The 22,733-nt window shown below is 32.0% G+C and overlaps 1 protein-coding gene across 1 annotated transcript in view; it reads left to right on the forward strand.

The window, feature by feature from the left end:
• LOC100161843 (lachesin-like) overlaps positions 1 to 22,733 on the forward strand; it is a 121,890-nt gene that overhangs the window by 95,775 nt on the left and 3,382 nt on the right. The window contains exons 7-8 of the mRNA XM_029487534.1: positions 13,663 to 13,782; positions 22,000 to 22,170. Of these exons, the coding sequence (XP_029343394.1) occupies positions 13,663 to 13,782; positions 22,000 to 22,170 (291 nt within the window). The remainder of the gene's footprint in view (positions 1 to 13,662; positions 13,783 to 21,999; positions 22,171 to 22,733) is intronic.

Genomic DNA, 22,733 nt, shown 5'->3' on the forward strand with positions numbered 1-22,733 from the left:
TATTTTCATGGTTAATCGGACTTTAATATGGGCTAATATAGAAAGGTTTTATGACGTTTTAAATCCAATAATTAAAAAAAAAAGATTCTTGTAATACTTTTTATTTAACACGTGAAATGTACAATACGTATTTACAAGAAGTGAAGAAAACAAAAACAATCGCCGTCAAAAATTAATTCACCATCGGAGATTAAAACGTTTTGATGTTCTTTGTATTGGGAATGAAGACAAACTTATTTTTCCAGTGGAAAGTGGATCTGAAGATATTTGATACTACGTATGTAATGACGAACTTTTTGATATTATACACGCGCTCATATTGAAACAGTACACGGTGGTAGGGATCGGATAAATAATATGCTAAAAAAAAAATTCAAAAATATTAATGTGGAAGCTATAAATGTGTACTTGAAAATGTGTGAAACATGCCAGAAAAAGCATAGTATGCCAAAAAAAGGACTCGTTGTTAAACCGATATTGCACAATGAAATGAATTCTCGATGTCAAATCGATTTAATTGATATACAATCAAACCCAGATAATGGTTTTAAATACATTATGGTGTATCAAGATCACCTGAAGAATTTTATCGATTAGGATCTAATGCTGGAACATTAAATCAATTATTCACTAGAAATCAATTTACTTTATGCGAAGAAAAATGTATTTCAATATCCGATGTTCCAAATACAACAACAAGCATATGCCAAGCTGTTGCTCAACTTTCACTATCAGGCGGGCAAGGATTTTTGAGGTGTGATTGCCAGAAAAAATGCACAACTAAAAAATGCAAATGCCACCAGTCAAATGTATTATGTAATAGCAGGTGCCATAATAGTACAACATGTGCAAATAAATAAAAATTTTAAATAGTTATTTCTAACTACCCACCAATTTTATTAATTTTTAATGATTCTGTTTTTAAATAATTTTTATTTTGTATAAATAATTTAAATAACTGTCAGTAATTTGTTTTAATTATAATTTTTACGCAGCTTAAATGTTATGTGTCGTGTATTGATCAGCTTTTACTAAGTCAATTTGTATATCCTAGGATGTACACAACGTGTTTATTAAAAGCCCGAATAAAATTTAGAATTTCCGCATTTACTGAGTACAAACAGTAAAACCTAGGTTTACCTAGTGATCGGGCATTTACGGTAACATATGCACTCGGTGAGGTTAATATTTACACGGAATCATTTAATAACTAAGTCTTAACAGTAATTTGTTATGATGTGTCTTATAGTTAATATTCCAATATAATTATACCTAGGGCTTCAAAACGTTATTATAACGTTATAATTTATAACGCTATAACGGAAAAAAAATGAAAAAACATAAACGAAATCAATAAACGAAAAACGAAAAAAATCGAATAACATTAAACATAATATATCGTTAATCATAATTCATGATTAAAAATAAACAAGTATTTGTAACGTAAAAAAAAATTGCAAATAACGTTATTTTAAATAACGTTTGTGATTTTTTTTTACATTGAGCCCAATATAATTTTCTTTTTAAAATCTTATAGTTATGAACAATATTGTTTAAATATTCAAAGTTGGCTAACCTGTGTTGACAATAATTTATATTTTCCGAATTATTTTATAGCAGGTTTATTTATAAATATTGAATTCATTACTTTATAAGTAAATTTAATATTCAACTAATAATTATCCGTTTATGTTCGATTTAATTGGTGAAAAAATGCAGGCGTGTTATTTGGAGTATAATTTGATAGAATTTCAAGTTGCTATTGTTGTTTAGTTAGTTGTAGATTTGTCGTCAAATTGTGATTAAGTTAATTTCGTCTAATCGTCTATGGTGTATACCTACTTAATAGTTTAACTGATAATGGTTAACCGATCAGTTAGTTCCTTGCTAAAAACTCTAGGAAGATTGAAAATAGGTAATGTAACCTGGCCAACAAATTCTACTAATTTCATAATTCTTAAATAACAGTGTGGATAATTATGGCAAAAATAAAAGTAGAATTTATTATAAAAAAAAACAATTCCTTATTTATTTTTAAATTATAACGTTTAACAAAAACGAAAAATTAAAATAACGTTTAAAACTGAATAACGTTAAACGGAAAAAATCAAATAACGTTAAACATGAAAATTGTATAACGTTTTAAAGTACAATAACGTTAAACATTAAAATTGTATAACGTTTAAATACTCAAAAACGGAAAAACGATATTTTTTTTTAGAATTTAAGCCCTGAATTTATACCTTATATTCTTATATACAAGTACATGTTTCATTGTTTCAAAGTGTTTTTTAAAAAATATCCTTTTTAATTACGTCATTCAGAGTTTGGCTATTGATATTTATAAAATATTATTTTTATATGGTTCTTTTAAAATACATATTTACCACTGTTAAAAATAAAATTAATTTTAAAAACACGATTTATCATGATTGAATATTACACAAATAGGGAGTGCCAGTAGTAATAATTTTGGTTCAAATTGTGGAATATCGCATCATCGGGGGAAAAATTTTAATTTAATAGAAAAAAACACCATAATTTTTTTTCCCTTGTTAAATGTCATAATTCAATAAACATATTATTATACAGCATGATCCATTTAAACTGCTCCCTAGCTTAATTTCGATATTTTGAGTTTTGAAAAAGAAAACTAGGTACCTACCTATATAAGTTATTGCTTAATTTCAATTAAATTACTTTTAATTGGTTCACTATTCTTACCTCGACGACGTTATGAATCCAAATTTAAATTTATACTGAATCACAGAACACGGGCTGTGATGACGTGTCTAAACTTTAAGATACTTACATACCTATTATTATTGTCTTTATATCCTTTGAACGGCGCATTGAATAGTTAATTTCGGTACACGGGTGAATAGATGTCTTCGTCGATGTGGAACTCCACGCTGTTATTGGTATGGGAATATTATTTCGTTGCGACAGCAATGTGTGTAACCAAAAATAGAAGAAAGTATAATATTATTATCTTTATTATGAATGATTGTTTTTGTATAGGTGGGTAATTATTGGAGAGCTTACTACCACAACCACTATAATGGAAACATAAAATATTGGGACATTCTTTTTATTACTTTATTTTTCATTATCAACCATATTAATTTGATAAATGTTTGATAATTTTTTTTAAACTACTCATTCAAAAAGATAGTAGCTGGTTAAATGGATACTTTGTACGTGCACGAATTATTCGGGGACGATGGGTATAATTTACATAATAGCGGGACAGCTCGATATTTGCCCTTCTGACTCAGGTCCGCGTATGGATCTCGAGAGGTGTGTGCTTGATGGTGATGTGGTAAGTGGGGGTGGGTTCGTGGTGGAGTATCGTAATTCTTAATCACGTTAGCCCCGGGGGGTGTTCGCAGTCGGGTCAATTGGCGTCGGTCCCCCGGCAGAGTGGAAAACTTTTTTTCGTGCCGCTAAACGCCGTGCCGCTCCACAACGACGGCCTCAAGGGCGGGGGGGGGGGGTGCGACTTCGGCGACGTCGACGAATACTCTCTACGCCTGGTCACAGAGTATACATATTCCACGAATACGGGCTGCGTGATCCAGTTACAAATCGTACACGTTAAATAGATTTTGCGTTCGTTATTTAATCGTTAACGACCGTAAGTGTATTATAACCTGTGGGTATAGACGGTGGCGGTTCACCTCTCCGCCGACCATCACCTGCAAGTCGACGGTCTAGTGAGCCCCGTGTTCGCTTATAAGACTCATCTTCTTGTTGTCTCGAAACGTAGATCTCATTCCCTCCCTCCTCCCTCACACCAAGCTACGAATACGGTTTTAAATGCTATACGGTCGTGAATTCACACAAACTCTGATCGTTTAAGACGCGCGCGTGTTTCATGGTAGAAATACGCGTAATCGTACGGATTTTACGTATTATTATAATTACCCACGCACAGTTATCGTTATCGATTTTGTCGATGAATATCTCCACGTGAACGACAAATTCACCAATCTCGCTTTCTCGTTGATCGCGTGTTAGTAGGTGAACGACGCCGTCGTAAAACGTCGATACAGGTATGTGGTAAACAATAATTGTGCGCGAGTGTTTGTTTAAACAAAACTTACTTCATTACTATATAGTTACCCGTGATTATTGGACCCATTTAAAAAATATATATATAGGTAATCTAATTTTTATCGTTCGCAATGTTCATTGTTTGTTTTTCTTTATAAATTACAACACACATCTAAAATATCTACAAATAAATACATAATAATGACTAATTATTACTAGTAGGTACAATGGTACATACCTAGCTAAATTTAATGATTTTTACTACAATGCGCAAAACACACATATTATCTTTTGGACATTTCGCCTTATCGCCTCGTTCAGTCAATGGAATAAAATAGTAAACATACTCTGGTCCCGAAGTGAGTTCACAATAAACGGTGACCGCTGTCTAATAATATTATGATTAAGCTCCAGTTCGCGTTACGGACAACAAGTGTGTGGTGGTTATACTCTCGCTGCGGTTCACCGTATATGCTCATGGTGAGTTTTTATTTCTCTTTCTTTCTCGTTTTCGTGTTCCGTCTTTAAACCGCGGACTATTTTATCATAATAAAGTTGTTATGGCGCATAACAAGTAACAATATATATAAATATATTATATAGTATGCATAAGTGAGCTCGTACGGATATAATAATATACGAGGCGGCGTCTAGTCAGGTGGTCTAGTACACGGCGGCACCTCTGCCGACGTCGTTTTATTACGCCTTTGGAGGGTGTGCGGGGCGGGTCGCGCGTCACGTCCGTTATGAATGGTCTCGGTTTCGCCGGCGCCCGCAAGTCAGATATTTCATCCACCCCCTACCACACGCACTCATACAAAGTCGTGTACATATATAATCGTCGTATACAGTGTGTGTGTGTGTGTGTGTATAACACTGTGGTGTATATAATGTATATAATATATATATTATCTTTGCGGCGGTGGCGGCACACAGCCGCAGCCGGACAAGGAGCACGGCGGTGGGGGATTGGGCGAATTGATAAATTGCCGGCGAGACGCGCCGCACTTTCACTTCGTTCTCGGTCTGCGGGCGAGGGGCGCAGAGAGGACGAATAAGACTTAAGTCGTCGTCCCGCGGCGCATCGCCACACCGCCACGTTAATAATTAAACGGCGCTATGTCAAATTACCGTATTAAACACGCCAGCGCCACACACCATATAGCTGGTAATATTATAATGCAACTGTTACAATGTTATATATTATTATGTTATGAGAGAATATCGCAACACACGCGCGTGTTTACCCGTCGACGGGTGATGGTCTACGGAGGATGGGTCTTCCTAACCGCGGTTACGATCGGTACGAGTTCACCCTCTGACTTTTATACTGACCTGTAGGAAAACTTCGAAAAACGCCATTCAGTGAAAGTCAAAAAGTCAAAAAGTGCAATCTGCTGCAGTGTCCGCGATACTCGATCGATTAAATTTAAATTCCAGAACATCGATCGCCGTCACTGACCGAAATAAAGTATAGGCAGTAAACTCATCGGTCGAAAGCAGTGAGCAGTAAGCCTGCAGTCGTGTGCATTATTATTATTATTATTATTATTATCGTTCGATGGCATTATGATGTATATTCTGTTGTGTTGGTATAAAACGCTAGTTAATAATATCGAGATATAGTTATTAGTTTTCCGATACTGTCAATTCAGTTTATTTATCGTTATGAAAAACGATTTCGACATATCTGCACAATACACTGCATATAATATCGCGTTGTTGACATATTATTATTATCATTATTTTAGGTATACGATAATGAGTTTGATTAGCTTTGTTCCATTTACTTCTGTTCGCAGAATTTAGATAGATACTGTAGTATGAATATAATTACTAAATAATTATATGAACTCATCATATTCTCTGTACGCTGCAGAATACTACTATTTTCGGTGAAACTATCAAAAATATTCATTGTAGTTTCAACGAAATCGTAAAAAATTATCAATAAAAGCTTGAAATGAGTTTTTTTAAATGTGTATTTTTTTTATAGTAATTATCGTTGAAATATCTTTACAACAGTTACTAATAGCGGGAGTAACATTTTTTTCATAAACTTAAAAGGACGCGGTAAATATTGAAAAATATTCTTTGTCGACTCGCGGTCCTCTGGGATATCTGATATCTGTACGACTACTTAAAGATCAAACATAAACCCTAACTATAAAAAATGTTGTCGACGATGACCAACAGGATTTTTGGATTTTCATCTCGTAAGTAGAATAAACGATAAGTATGTCCCGATGTAATACCAACGCCCCTTTTGGTTTTCTCTAATCAAAAGTCATAGGAGCGCATTGTAATTGTATGTACACGTCATAAACGGTAACTCTTATTGCAGGCGGAGAAAACAATTTCTTACCCAAGAATCCCCGTTTACAAAATGTTATTAACTATAATATAGTATATATATATAATATTAACAGACGGTATCATATCATTCATATCAGTCAAGATTCTGAACTTTGTTAATCTATTTACTACAGTCGCTGATTAAGTAAAACCAGATAACATTTTTGAGATCGCGTTACGTTCGAATTGCTTACGAATTATATGGCTGACATGGGACATTTTTCCGCTGGAAATAAATATTTTATATATAATGTACTATTTTTGTTTTGAAAAACTCAAATTTTCATCATATCTATGAAAAATCAATTTTATCAAAATTTCAGTAGACTTACCCAAATATTATCATTTATCCGAAAACGTGTTAACACGCATTCATGAGTATAGGTAGCAAATGTTTGCGATCGTCTTATAATGGTCGTATCATTCCGAGAAAATTAATTTCAAACGTTACTTATAATTTTACTGCCTTACAGGGACATTCCAAACGTATTAATCCACGGAATTATAGCCTCTTGTGTAATACTATTCCATCTATAACTGCGTTTAGGTCCACAGTGCCAATAGCAATTTACCCGATTATATCAATTAAAACGCGCATATAATTACAATATAAATTACAACAATTTTTCATTGATCACATAGATTATTTTTCGTCAATTCAAAAATAATAATTTCATTAAAAGTAGGATTAGTAACATTTTTAAAGGAATATGCGAGACTCTATTCAAAGTTATTTTTTCAATTTTGTTTCATTTTAATTTAATATATATCGAATAGGCTTCCCTTGCCGGATTCTTAGAATAATGTATTCAATGTCCTCAATCGTTCACTACTATTAGCCGTTTTTTCTCTCAAAATTTATCTCATAAATTATTATTAGGTTCCATTGATAGTCCTGAAATGTTGTCATTAGTTTGTTATAAATTGAATTACCTTAAAACTATAGAGATTCAAAGCTCTACATTTTTTATCATGTTATAGTAATCACGTCCGTATATTGAATAAATAAATACATATAAATATGCAATCGTTCGAATTCTGTATTTACTATTTTATGACGTTATATTATAATAATTTACAAGACATTTAATTATTAGATCGGGGAAGATGTTCTGCTGTATATTAGGCTGTACATTATTGCAGACGAAAAACGTGTCAGAGTGGAGACTGTGTGTAAGATTTTATTTCTAAGAATATTGTATAATTTATGTATAATTATAACATTATTTTGTATGTTAGCAGTACACAGTATTTTGAATTCATATTTGCCTAAAACACCACACATATTATTATGTATTACTTGTTTAATATCATATAATCATAATATATTAATGTTATTAATTGTTATAATATCGTATCAGATATTGTTGTTGTTCATAAACAAGTCAATGTTACGTCGTACTGCGGAACGTTGTAAACAGGTCTGTGGTGAATATATTTTAAAACAAAATAAATCAACATTTCTTGTTATTAATGTCTTTAATTAGGTACCTAGGTATAAAAAATAATAATATACTTACTTCCGTAATGCACAATGCCAAATTGTTTCAAGGCCCTACGACTAATAATTTTTGAATTAGGTACAACTTAATATAACTAAAATCGTTGGAGAATGAATCGTTATTTTAGATTCTGAGCGGAGTGAAGAAGTATTGGTTTTACAATGATGTTTATTTCTTTTTTATCCTGTAAACACTTTTTCTCCCCCTAAACTTGCTCAAAAGTATCAAGTGTAGCATCTTTTCTGAAAGGTAATGTTCTTGAGCTGGTACTTTAAAGAGGTAACTTTTCGATTTTCGAAACGGTGCTCGAAATAATAGCGGTTAAAGGAGAAAAAACGTATGATTTCATGATTTTATAATATTAAACAATTACGGACGATGTTTTCTACCAGAAATATTGCTTCAAATGAAAAATGACAAGAGACCTTTTTTGTTGTATTTTCGATTTTCTCCCTTACGGTTTAATTGTTTAATTTAACTTTTAAGCCATTTTTGGGCTATTAATAGAAATATTAATTTTGGTAGTTTTTTTTGTTGTAATTCGGTTAAAAACATTCGTAAAAACTGTAAATTTGGGTTGTTTACTTATATTAGCCTTACCTAAACATGGTAAAATTTTTAAAACATTTGAGCGACTTTTGAGCTTTTTATTTTATTTATTTCATTTTTATGATATTTTCTAATTATAAATTATAATTATATAAATTACCTATATTAAATAAAATATATTAAATCGTTCTTAAGCAGCTGTTCTTATAACGCTTTGTTTACCACCATAGAAACGAATAAAATTAAATAAAAAAGATCCGCTCAGAATCGTTTTTTATCGAATGCAATCATTGCATTCAAATCGAATACAGTAAAATTACACTATCCTGTCCGAAGACCGAAGGGACGATGGATAAACATCAACCACCGAAAGTACAGCGGTATATAGTGACCCACTTTTAACCTACTGTACAGCAGAGCGACATCCACTTACCCACTTTTTTTTACTTTGATTTTTTTTTATCAATAATCATAAATTACATAATACATACAATACGATATTATTTACAAGGTTATCTATCAATTTAAGCTGTTGCTATTGTATTAAGATTGACAGTATTACAAATTGAAAAAATATATGTGACAAAAAAAAGTGATGACTACAATAAAGAAAAATTGAAACATTACAATAATTAGAAATTTGAGTGAACATTTTCACGTATACATTTTTAGATTATAAATACAATTACCTACTTATACTAAAAATAAAAAGGTATATAACATAGATATATAAACAATGTTAAAATAAATTAAATTATGCTATATAGGATAACAACCAGGGGCACCCATATAATTTTCTTAGGATTAATTTTTGTGCAGTAAACTTTTTTTTTTTATATGAATATGACAATGAGTTGAAATAAACCGGCTTTAAATAATTGAAAAAAAGATAGCTCGAAGGCTTTTCGTGTGTATTTTACTAGAATATTAGAAAGTCTGCATTTCCTTTCACTATCATAACATTTTTCATTTACACTTTTGATGACACTTTTGGTTATTTTTTGTATAGATGGTCATTTTTTTATAAACTTCTGTACCTAAGATCAATTTTCAAGGAATCCTGTATTTAGTTCTCAATCTTTATTTCTCATTTTACCATACCTACATAATTAAAAAAATATTTGAAATCTTCAAATGTCTATAAATAGCTCAAACAGCTATAATATTTTGAAAATTAAATTATGTCTACCGTGTTTCAATATAAATATTGAGTGAAAATTGCAATTATTAATAATTATTAATTTTTTAGCAAATAAAAAAAGTAATATTGATTTTATTTTGGGTTTCCCGATTATTTTGATTAGATTTTTTTTATTTTTATCCCAGAAAATACAAAACAATATCAGCTAATTCGGAATAGGTACTAAACACTACTATTAAAGTTAAGTATTGAATAACTTTTACTGCTTCTAAAAATGTGATTTATATAAATAAATACTTACGGTATTGTCCGAGTGTACCTATTGGTTATAGATAAGTACACCCAAAATGTAAAATTAACTCCACATAAAACTCCACAACGTCATGTTGACCTAATAAGGTTAATATGAGGTGTTTCGTAATTTTCACTTGAGAATCAGTTTCCGACTGTAAAACAAAACGTTAACACCACAAAGCATCATATTAAGGTAAAGGGGGCACGCAAAAGTATTTTTACCCACCGGCAAACGTTTACATTAACGTCCGGGAACTTCGTCGCTTGTAGGTGCCTGCCTTCGTGTTTTGTGATGGCTGTACTCATATTAAAGTTATTAAAAATTCGTAGAACTGATTTTGATTAAATAGTCGACACCGCGTGTAGACAACAAAAGGATAAACGTCAAGGGAAAACTTTGTCAAATCTTTTTAAATTTACCATAATAGCTCTATTAAAACCTTAAGAGATAAAAGTTATAATGCTGTTTGTCGGAAACTTTTGGAGTTTCGTTAGATCGACAAGAACTTCAAATTAAACACCGTTTTTGCCGTAGTATACAGCCGTCATGTGCCCACAAAACTAATTTCAAGAAAATAATATTTCGCAAAAATATAAATATATATATATATTTATATACATATCATACATAATATTTAAATATTCTTCTTCTCGCTGAGCCGGTAAATTCTCGACTTGTTTGTGTTGTTTTTATTTTCTTAAACCCCCATCCCCCGTCGACGAGACTCACGGATGATCGAGATTATTTTTTGTTTTTGTAATCCGCGTACAACGCAGGTAATAATAATATAATGTTAATGTTTTAATTTTTTTCATTCGCCGCTTTTAAGTTGACTCCGTAGATGCGAAGTGTGTGCATATACTTATGCTTTTGTTGTTTTACCACCACCCCCTCCCCAAGGGTTCACTCTCATTTATTCTGCCACCGATACGACGTCGACGACGACGACCTTCATTACTGTTTAATCGGTACCGCTGAACAAAGTTTCACTCGCGGGGTTAATATACGTGGTGTGGATAGGGGAGTAAGTCAATCGAAAATCCAAAAAGTTTTGTGACACGGCGATTTGCTCCACACACGATAAAAGTTTATCGCCCCGTAATCTCGTTCACCTCTAGTGGGAGGGGGGGGTGTAGTCGCGAGGGGACGAGAGAGATGAATCTTTCGCTGGCGTGGTTGAAGATGCGTGAGTGCTTGCGCATTGTTGTAGGTATACACTTCGTATAATATTATTAGGTACCCTATTTAATTGCACAAATACTGGCGCCTCTCACCGTGCAAGTAGGTATACACGTACTATACGCTCATCCAGTTGTCACTAGACGTAGGCGAAATAGGAAATGGTGTAGATTGTAGAGGCGACGTCTTGAACCACTACCGCCGTCGCCAAACGGGGAGACTTGCCACGCGTGGCCAAATAATTAATTCGTTCGATTATCATCCGATACCGCGGAAATGCGGAATACACTTTATCAATAATTCGAACCGCGTGTAAGGTATAATTATTAGTGTAGGGTGTATCAAAGATGCCACTATTTTTGGCGATCTTACGACTTGACGCCATATGATTTTTCTTACATACACTTGAACTTGAACGAGGAATTTTATGTGTCCTCGACGAAGTTTATGGTCCAATGCGTTACATCGGGTGATGGCCAATTTCACGGAACAAATGACCGCTTGTAGTGCTAGTTTAGGGGGGATCTATGCCCCATATTATTTTCACTCTTAAACCTAAACTTCTCCAGAAGAGAATGATAATATATTTATTTTGTTTATTTTACAAAAATGAATTTGATTTGTAAACGTTTAAATTCCGGCGTTCTTTTTGAGACACGATATATAATATCATGGTCAGTACATACATGACCGGGTCTGGGTGCATAGCCGGTACTTACGTACTCGTGGAGTTATGGTTTTATACTACTGCACACTTCATATATTAATATAACCAATGATAATGGCATACACACTACACACTCGCGCTTAGCAGTTCACATTAGGGGTATACATTAGGGGTGGGTCGGACTGTTCAAAGTTTCAAACATTGAATCAAACTTGAGGTGTTCCGTTGGAGTTCGAAAGTCACACTTAGTTTTAAAAAAATCGAACCAAACTGAACTCCAAAAAAACAAAAATTGGAACACGTCATATGTTTCGGACAAAAATGTAATTAATGCTATAAAGAGAAAATATTTGTATGTTTGTAATGAATAAACTCAAAAACTACTGGACCGAATACAAAAATTCTTTCACCATTTGAATGCTTCATTATTCTTTATTAACACAGGTTTTATTTATCACAAGAAAAAATTAAAGATCAACACTAAAACTTCAATAATGTCCCTTTTTTGTAAGATATCAATCAGCCATTTTTTTTGTAAGTACACGCATATCTTGAAAAGTACTCAACAGATTTTAATATGGTTTTCACTAATAAATGGGTTGAGTCACGGGAAAGGTTTTGATGTATAATTTGTTTTGGAAAAAATAATTGGTTGGTCAAAAACAATAACAATAATATATATAAATTAATATTTATCTTTATGTTCTTTATGAATTGCTAAACTGAGACTGATTTTGATGACATTATTTGTGTGTGTTTGATTTAGATTCATAATTGTACTCAGTAAGTCCAACCCGGGGAGGTACTCAAGCAGGGATTTTGAGATTTATGATGGAAATGTTGGTTTATAAATGGTTGATATTGATTATAGGAGAAATAATAGTTAGTAGACATTTTTTAGTATTTTATTTGTATATTGGTTGCCATTGATTAATCAGGCAGATCAATCATGCATACAATCGAATTTTCGCATAGTGCCTACTTGATATACTGTCGCTCATTATGCTGTCGCATTTACTGCCGCGAGTTACACACAAAAAGAGTTCAAAATCACAATCACAATTTTTTTATGAGTTGAAATTTTTCATGGGCAACGATGTGTGCGGGATCAGCTGTATTATAATTTATAATAAATTAGAAGAAATATGGCATATACATTTTATATAAATATATTTATTAGAAATAAAAATCTTTGGCCTGGACAGCTAGTATTTTATATTTTGGTTTGACATAAAATTTAAAATTTTAATTGGTAATTAAATTCAAAAGCTCGGTTTGAATTAAATTGAACAAAATATCTGGTACGGGTTCGGTCGGTTCAATGTTGAACATATCGTTGGGTTTGAGTTCGACATCACAGTGAATCGTTTGGTCTGTGTTTGGTTCGACATAATATGATTAAAAAGTTCAGTTCGAGACCATACATTTCTTGAGTTCGACCCAACTTTAGTATATACACGCATCCGGAGATTGAGGTGACAACATGATTCGTCTTAAACCGCCGCTTCCACCACCGAATGGAGACTTGCCCCCATGTCCAAATAATTAATTGGTCCGAACACCATCCGATCCGAGGAATGAATTTTATCATTGTAAATTGTATGTTAGACATAATTTATCTAATATGGTAAGAACACACACGACAGTGTCAGCGCATATATCCGATATTAGTATAATTATGTACAACACATTTAAAATACCTACTCGTCGTGTATTAAAATAAAATATATTATTAATTTTACTATTTCACACGAAAGACGTTTTATAGTCGCCTGACGATAATATTTAATTTAAAATTGGTTTGAATTACATAATCTGAACATAATAAACTGTAATAGTTTTAAAATTATATTCATTCTCCGTTATAAACACAATGAATTAATATAATTTAGTATAATATTAATTTTGTATTTTACAGTTCACCCAGTGATTTCATCGCCTAGTCAGTTGGTCGGCGCTCCAAAAGGCACCGAAGTCAAGTTGGAATGTAATGTCGAAGCATTCCCAAAATCTATAAATTACTGGGTTCGAGAGAGTGGTAAGTATAGTTTTAACTATTTCAATCGTATTGATATTTATTATTATTTTTCCATTATACATAATTCGGTTATGTCAGTTTATATTAAGCACATAGTACACCATTAAACTATAATGTTGTGCGAGATGCTATTTGAAACCGAAAAACAAATTGCATCTCGTGAACCGGCTCGAAAAAGCCAAATTAATTGATTACATTGGTTTTTGGCATAATCCTTAGGTTCTTAATCTGGGTTCAAAAAGGCCACGATTCCCAAAACGTTCTAGCTATAGGGTCCACGCTGTCCCATTCGTATTATAACGACGAGAATTGCTTTCAAATAAATCGAAGGAACTTTGTAAAAGTATCCATTCTGAAAATTAAAAATAATCCTAACGGACATTAAATTAAACGCAAATTTAAATGTACACAACTAACTCAAATAATATCCATACGTACTTCTACCTTAATGTATATATAGATATTATGTTTGGTGTATTAATGTTGAATACAAATATTCTCATTTTCCTTTAAAATAAACTGAAACAATTAACTAACTAGGTAACTATAATATGTTTATATTGCATAATCAATTATTATGATTGTTCATTAAAAAAAAATCATATTTGTTTGATTTTGATTTTTACCAACACATACATAATAATATATAATATAAGGTAATCGCAGTATAATATATCAACACTTTAAATGTTTGAAAGTGTTTCATTTTGAATATATATTTTTTAATAAAAGTATTTAAATGGTAAAATAAATCATCTGATTTTTGTCTTCAAACGTTATCATTTAAGAGTTTTTTTTAATGAAACTACCGCATTATGATTTATTGTGTTAAACAGTTTCCATTTTGTATTATTTCTTGTTTTCAAAGAGCGAAGAATTCTAATTAAAAATAAAATATTTGATTGATTCTAGAAATATTTACTGTTCTATCTAGGATCTTCCCCCCTCCAAACTAATCAAGTGTTCGTTAAACATTTACAGCATACCTCTTGTAGATGGTAAACAAAATATTAGTTAATTTGAAATATTTAAAGTTACGTTTCATAATTTATTTACGGTCACGTGACGTCGAAAAAACTATATATATATATGTAGGTATTCGAAACTTTCCAGAATCTGTTAATAATAATGATTTAATGACAAATATGTACCTACCTAACTTGTCACATTAAACTTCACAGTTTGAATAGAAAACTTAATTCAAATTAATGTAGACTCTTAGGATCCGAGTATAAATTATTTTGCTTAAGTAAAATATTATGACAAATACATTTACATAAATGTTAATAACCATATCGAGTCAAAACCGTTTCGTTGAAATATAAATAGCACCTACTCAATAAGCATCATATACCTACCTAAAATATATCACAGAGTTATTGTACCTACCCTGTGATATTCTTGTTTTCTTGTTGTTATATTACAGTGGTGGTAAACAATAAATTACGAACACTTAATACGGGAATAATTAAAAGTTATGATTTTATTTCGCAACTACGAATTAAAAGTTATAAATTATATTTTTTCTTTCGTGTTTTTTAATAACAGTTTAACTGCATTTAAACATCATAAAAAAAAAAGTTTTTTTTCCAATGCTATGCTAATAAAATGGAATTTCGAATTGTTTTTATTCGTGACATCGTCCGTGGGGAGTTCACTGCCGTATTAAAATTATGAATGCGTTTTACAATGAATAAAAATCTCTATATTGCAATAACATGGAATATTTTTTGATACCGCTGGCAATGCTGAAAGCTGGCGATTATATTATATTTTTTATAAGTAGCTCAAGAAATAATATAATATAAATATATTATCTTTTTTATCGATTTATCAGTTTTTCGCAGATTTGTTTTTACTGGGTGGAGGTGGATAAGAGAGTGAAGCCCGTGGAAAAATTTTGGGCAAATAAGAGAAAGTTTGTTTTAATATTTATATTTATATATTTATTATATATTATTGTATATATATTTATTTGGCCGAGAAAGTGGTTAAGGGACTGGCGATGACAGCTTCTTGGCTAAAAACCAGTCCTCCTTCCCTAGTTCATTTATGGCTTTGCCAAAATACCCTCGGTCATGTTTTTAATCGACCTCACACCACCGTAGGAATATTAAGTAAGCTCACGCCCGCCCGACCGTCCCTGTTTAATTATTGAAGCCAAGAATATTTTATTAATATTTTTGTCGCTTCAGATTCAGTCAAGTTTGAGAGGGAGAGAGAGAGAGATAGAGAGATACGTCGTTACTATACCGACTCCATTGTTTGTTCTTTTTATTTGCCATCCGACGTCTTCGCCCTCGTTTGGTAGCATCATAACAATATCGTAAAAATAAAAAATAATTATAAAATAATATAAAAATATACTCCAAGAGCCTAGAACGTCAATATTATGTTTTTAAAGCAATGTTCTGTGCTTTGTCGTCACTCGTCACTAAGTACAACACTCTGATTGTCAGCTATATTATACATAATTCAGCCTATGGGCATATTTGTGTACAACTGTATACACAGCGAGTCCCACAAGTCCCACGTATCACTCTAATTATCTCGGCGGTACATCGATATCATGATAAATGATAATATCCAACTGTGATTTTTCCATAAGTTGTATGTATGCCATTAGATTACAATTTTCTTATACCGCGATCGTTGGGAAACGCGGGGTTTAAATATTTTTGTGTCACGGCCTCATAGAGATATACTTAAGGTATAAAACAAGACTTGAAACATACCAAGTTTATATATTATACATATATACATTATATACATGTTTAAGAATACCGTTAACATCTGAGTTAATAGTTGACACATATCTATATACTTATTATAATTTATAATATACCTATATATTATATAGCTTGATGACACTTAGACCACTTTAGGACGATTGTTGGTAATATTAATTTTATTTTGTATTATATTATACTTAAAGTTTGTATTTTTCTTATGAAGTAGGGTCATTGTCCCTCCTTTTATCACGCCGTCTAGCCATGTATACTTGTACCTCCCCCCACATTACCAATTTTATACATTTATTACAGATTGTATAAATTCTTTTTTTCTAAAAAAAAAAAGTTTGTACTTGCAAACATGGCGAAAAATCAGTATCATGGTATATTACTGTGGTTTTCCCAACAGATATCCGTAAGATATTAATTATGCCATTAGATTACAATTTTCTGAGCCCGGGAAAACCGAGATTTAAATACTTTGGTGTGTCACGCAAAGGTGTGAAACCTTGACATACCCTGACTTTTGAAGCTTACTATGTTTATATCTATATATATTATACAAAAGAACTTGTCCTGACTAACTGACAGGCTGATTAGTCATTGCCTAGCCGAAACCACCAAAGTTACGAGTATGAAACTTGATCAGTAGTTTCGTTTTGTAATATGTAGAGACCCGCTAAGAATGGATTTTCGAAAATTTGTATTTTAAAGAAGAAAAAAAAAAATGATTTTGAGATTCACGGTGAAAGTTGAAACTTTTTTTTTAAATATAAATGTTTGCCATTAGTTACTTAGGTGCAGATTAGCATTAGGTACAAGCATTCATCAAATTGTATCGTTTACATGGCCTCAATTAAGGAAATTATATCTTAAAGCCAAATATATGTTTTTATCGTATATAATCAAGAACTACTCGATTGATTTTGACGAAAACTCATAAATTGTTTTTAGAGATATTAGAAAAATATAGAGTATAAGTAGTTTAAACCACGTTAAAATAATATATACTTACCAATATGGACATAAATAGGGGGGTGGGACCGTTGGGGCTTCATAAGCCCTCCTTAATATATTTTAGTATATAGGTTATCTTTATTATATTAAATTAAAAACATAGAAAGAGTTATTTAACAAATTGATAACGAACATATTATATACAAGTTTTCGGAGAAAGAATAAAGGATGCAATTACAATATAACTAATTATATATTATGACTGTATAAAACTGTTTACATTTATTATACAATAATTAAATAAATAATATCATCATACTTAAGATACCTTGTGCACCTCATAACTATACACCGATTGCTATTCACCTAGGTATGGCCTCCTTAGCCGAACGTCGCCGTGTCGCAGGTATTAAATTCCTGGTGGGTCTTTTAAACAATAATATAGATTCTCCAGTTCTTCTCTCTCAAATTTCCTTTAAAGTTCCATCCCGTCCATCCCCCTCAAAGGCCCTGTTTTATGTTCCGCACACCAGCACCAACTATATGGCCAATGAACCTTTAAGACACCTAATGTCGTTTGCCAATGCATACCTTGCCTTCGACGATTTGCTAAATTATTAATGTATATATTTACAACCGACGTTATTGTCATCAGATAAATGTATTCTGTATTAATGTATAGTTGTATAGATATAATTTTTTTTTCTCTCTTTTTTTTAACGAATTCTGTTATCACAAATATGTATTGTTAATGTCAAAAAGGTCTTAGCCCATATAACTAATAAAATAAAATAAAATAAATTTATATTTAATTTGAGATAGTTTTGAACTGTATCATAAATAAAATTGTGTGTATGTAATAAAAGTGAATGGAATACAAGTCTCCAACTCTCCTTGTTCTTGAAACTTTTTGGGCCCAAGCCCTTTGCATTGTAGCACCCTGTTTATTTCCATGCCTACTAAGTACTAAATCCAATCCACGACTTATGGTTTGTCCTCTGCATTACTTCATAAAGTTGGGTACACTGACGCCAATTTATGCATAAACTGAGATAGGTACACTAAATCTGAGATACCCTCAAACCGATGTACACCTATACAGAATGTCCCACGAGGTTTACCCATTAAAATATCCCTTGAGATAATACATTTATCATAAATCTATTTATTTTTTTTATTAGACTTGCTAAGACAAGAACTACATGTGTTTATTTTTTTAATTTAATTAAATTGTTTGGTAAAAAAGTTAAAAAAGTTTAACATATAATTTTTTTTTTTTTTTTGAAACAATTGAATATAGACATTTTATAGAGTTAAATTTTTTGACAATTTGACCTTTCAACATTTTATTTTCATTAACCTCATGGTTTTTAATAATTTTTTTAGTTTATAGATAAAACAACAAAAAAACTGGTTTTTGTCTGGACGGGGAGTCTCCCTCTACGGCTAATTGGTATATCCTCACAAGACACTTTGTAGAGCGTGTATATTATATATTATACGAGTATATAGGATTTTCTCCAAAAAAAAAGCTTGACATTTACAGCAATAACTGTTCGTAATATTATTTTTATCATGTAGGTACTATTATAGTGATAGAGAATTTGATGTTACATTTTGGTGATACTTTTTACCCAGTTATAAATATTTAGTTGCATATTAACGTCAAGTCGTTATCACAAAATATGACAATATATTTTGGTTTATTATTCAAACATTGGTTTTGATTAAGGATACCATTGAGGTCGTGCTGTGACACTATCTCGTCACGAAATTTTTTTATGGAACCTAACACCAATGCTGTACTGCTTGATATAGGTAGAACTCTATTATTAGAATTATGGCGTATTTTACGATTTACACGAATTCTCTGTTATTTCTTGGCCGTTATATATCGTGAGTATCTGTATATACCTGTTCTCGGTGAATAGCTGAACCACAAACGTATTCTTTGTGTGCGAAATAAAGTCCCGAACAATATCGAAAACCTTTAGAAATTGGCTTTTGGCCATAGACAATACAATAAACGTATGCCATTTATATACGTTTTCGTACACATATATGCGATATTATTATCTTATCTAACATATTATTTATATACTAAACACTAAAAAGAAGGTGTCGACATGTATTCACCCTTGGATTTGTACAAAATATTGTGTTAACATATACATTTTATACAGTTCCGATAAATTGGTGGCTCGACCTTTTACCATTAAAATGTATTAATTAATTTTAAATATGTAGTTGACTATCGCAAAATATTATCACGATAAAACCGAAGCTAATAAAATTGCATTCTATTATTCTCTATGTACCGAACGCAATAAAACGCAAATAACCAGTAACAATAAATAATAATGATCAAAGTCATATTTTTTTTTAGTCTGCTTGTTGATTAGAGGTACCTTTGTAAATATTAAATTTAATAAATGATAAATATAACATGTTGGATTTATTTTTAATTCAAAATTTTTATTATTAATTATTAGAAATTATATTTAATAGAGTTTAGAGTTTAATTTTATTTTATATAGGTACATTTCAAAATTAACAAAACATTGCTTAATTTATAATTTATAAATATTACAAATAATTAATTTAGTCACTTATTGATTTTAAACTGTTTGCCATCGAGCCTAAAATTTACTTTGTTTAGGTTAAATAAGAATTAAATCCAATAAATAGACGATAACTTTTTAAAAAAAAACTTATTTTTAAATTATGATTTAATTACAATTCATAACACATTATATTATTATATTATAAGTCTTACAGTACTTTTTTTAGATTTTTCTTACCATCGTTTTAATACGGGTATGTCTGAAATAGTCACTTACAGTCTGTATAGACTTTGTTCACTCAATATTTAAAAATAGTTCACTTTTCTTATAAATATTTTAAACATTTTAAACATTTAAAGTTGTTTTCTTTAACACGAATGCTGTGCTGAATATTATATTACATAATATTATGTATAGCAGTCTATCCATATACATTTTCCAATGCACTCCAAATTCCAACGCATTCATTCAAATATTAATAATATAAGATAATATATATATGTATAAACATAAATACGCATCCACACAATAAAAACGACAAACAACTGCGTGCCCATACACACCCACACACACACATACGTGACGTATTTTTCAAAAGCCTTTGTACTGAATTATTTTGATATAATCACTGTAGTCGATCGAAACATTTCCCATAGTTTGCCACGAATTTAATCAAACGAAGCGTGTCGCACGACTTTTATAATACGACTGCGTATATAACGTGGGATTGAATATATTACAGCATTATAAAAGTAAACGTAGTTGAGTTACTAGGCGTCTCGCTGTGATCGAGTCTCGTGCACCACGCCAGTTTACCCGGTATCAGGTATCGTCCCCAAAGCATATTATTGTGGAATAAGATACGTCATTGCCGTACCCGCGGACGAGTATGCCGGAAAACAATAGAAATGCCCGACTTCTGATTTTCACCCTAGGTCGAGGATATTTCGTAACTCTTATCTTGCGCGCATGCGCGTGGCGTTGAGGGTGTAAAGGTCCCCGTCACGCGCGGTATAATCCTGGTGCAACAAAACTGCAGACGAGCGACGACGGGATGTTGTTGTGTGCATGACAGATACGATAAGACCCCCAGGGATGTGTTTCTCTCGTCCGCTTTTTGCTTTGCATCTGGTTTGGTTTTATTACAGTTTTATAATAGCGCACAATATACCACATGGCTTTTGCGATGTTCTCCGTCCATCGGCGGTGGCGGCTGCGACGGAATACATTGTCTTGGGACCTGTACATGGCCATTGTAGTTGCCACCGCGAGTTTCTTAACAATTTCTTAGCCGCAATAAAAAATGAGTAGTAATCGTGCTTTGACTCCGCTGTGTAGGCATTATAATGGTTTTGTATTTAAATAGCTCGGAAATTATAAACGCTTAAAAGCGTCGATGGAAACGCACGCGTTCGAGAAGAGGAGAGAAATGATAATATTAATGAGCCGTTGTACTGATTTTAATGATACCTTTCATATCCCCACTCTTAAAAAATCCTGTAATAATATAACGGTTGAATTATGTTGACGTTATTATTTTAAATTTTTAGATTTATATTTTCAAAGTAAAAATTTAACAGTTTGAACTCTCTCGAATCATAAATTTTGTGTTCACCTAAAAAAACAGCCGTTTTAATGTGTTATCATAACAAATTTCATACACGGGCGCATTAATGTACCTAAATTGCCTAAACAATGCACCGTCTTACTATTTTTGTTTATACGGTCAGACCGTGCGATCAAAAATCAAGCCTAGCGTTTCTATTGGTTCATTGTCATTTACACATTTTAACTTATTATTATATTTAACCAGTAATAATAATATGCGTATTAATATTGATTACATCGTGTTCCATCTCTTGTCTTAATTTTCCTATTGACCAATATTAAATTCGTAAAAATAATTAAAATATAATAATATAATATTGTTCTCAACTACAGATTAATGTATTTTTTTCTTGTAGGTGATATGGTAATAACTAGTGATAAATATCAGACGAATAGCTCGACCAAGTCCATATTCGAGGACCAAATGGTGTTGACCATAAAATCGGTAGAGAAGTACGACTTGGGATCGTACAGGTGCATAGCGAAAAATTCTCTCGGCGAAGTGGAGAGCAACATCAGATTATACGGTAAGTGAATCTTCAGGGTCCGACAGTCAAAGTGTTTGTCGACGACTTGGGAGAAATGACGACAGTGAATAAAAATGGCAAATAGCTGACGGTTTTATGGCCCTGCTGGCGGTATGGGGGGGGGGGGACACAAGCATTACCGTTTACTCTCGAAAACTCATCCGTTGGCGCTGAAATGACGAAAAAAATCATTTTTCTGCGTTACCGTATGAATAAACGACCAGCGTCCTGTTGCACGAAAACTTTTGGGTCGTCCGGCACCCCATTTAATCAAATACCGTCGAGACGTCTCTGCTGCTATCTATTACACGTGTCCTCCGTGTTGTTTTTTAGACAAATAACACAATGTGATATTATAATATAGCCACGTTTCGTGTTCAGGGTGTTATTAAAAGTTTAACTATGACTAATAGTATTGTGAAATTTCCATTCAAGTTTCGTTACGGAAAATGATGAGTCGACCTCGTAGTAGCGCAGTCCTCTGGGGAGAAAAAATGGGTTATACAGAACTTGTTAGAAAAGGGGATCTTCCAGGTACGTCCTAAAATGATACTTGGATTATG

This window comes from Acyrthosiphon pisum, chromosome A1, assembly GCF_005508785.2.
Source record: "Acyrthosiphon pisum isolate AL4f chromosome A1, pea_aphid_22Mar2018_4r6ur, whole genome shotgun sequence".
Lineage (NCBI taxonomy): Eukaryota > Metazoa > Arthropoda > Insecta > Hemiptera > Aphididae > Acyrthosiphon > Acyrthosiphon pisum.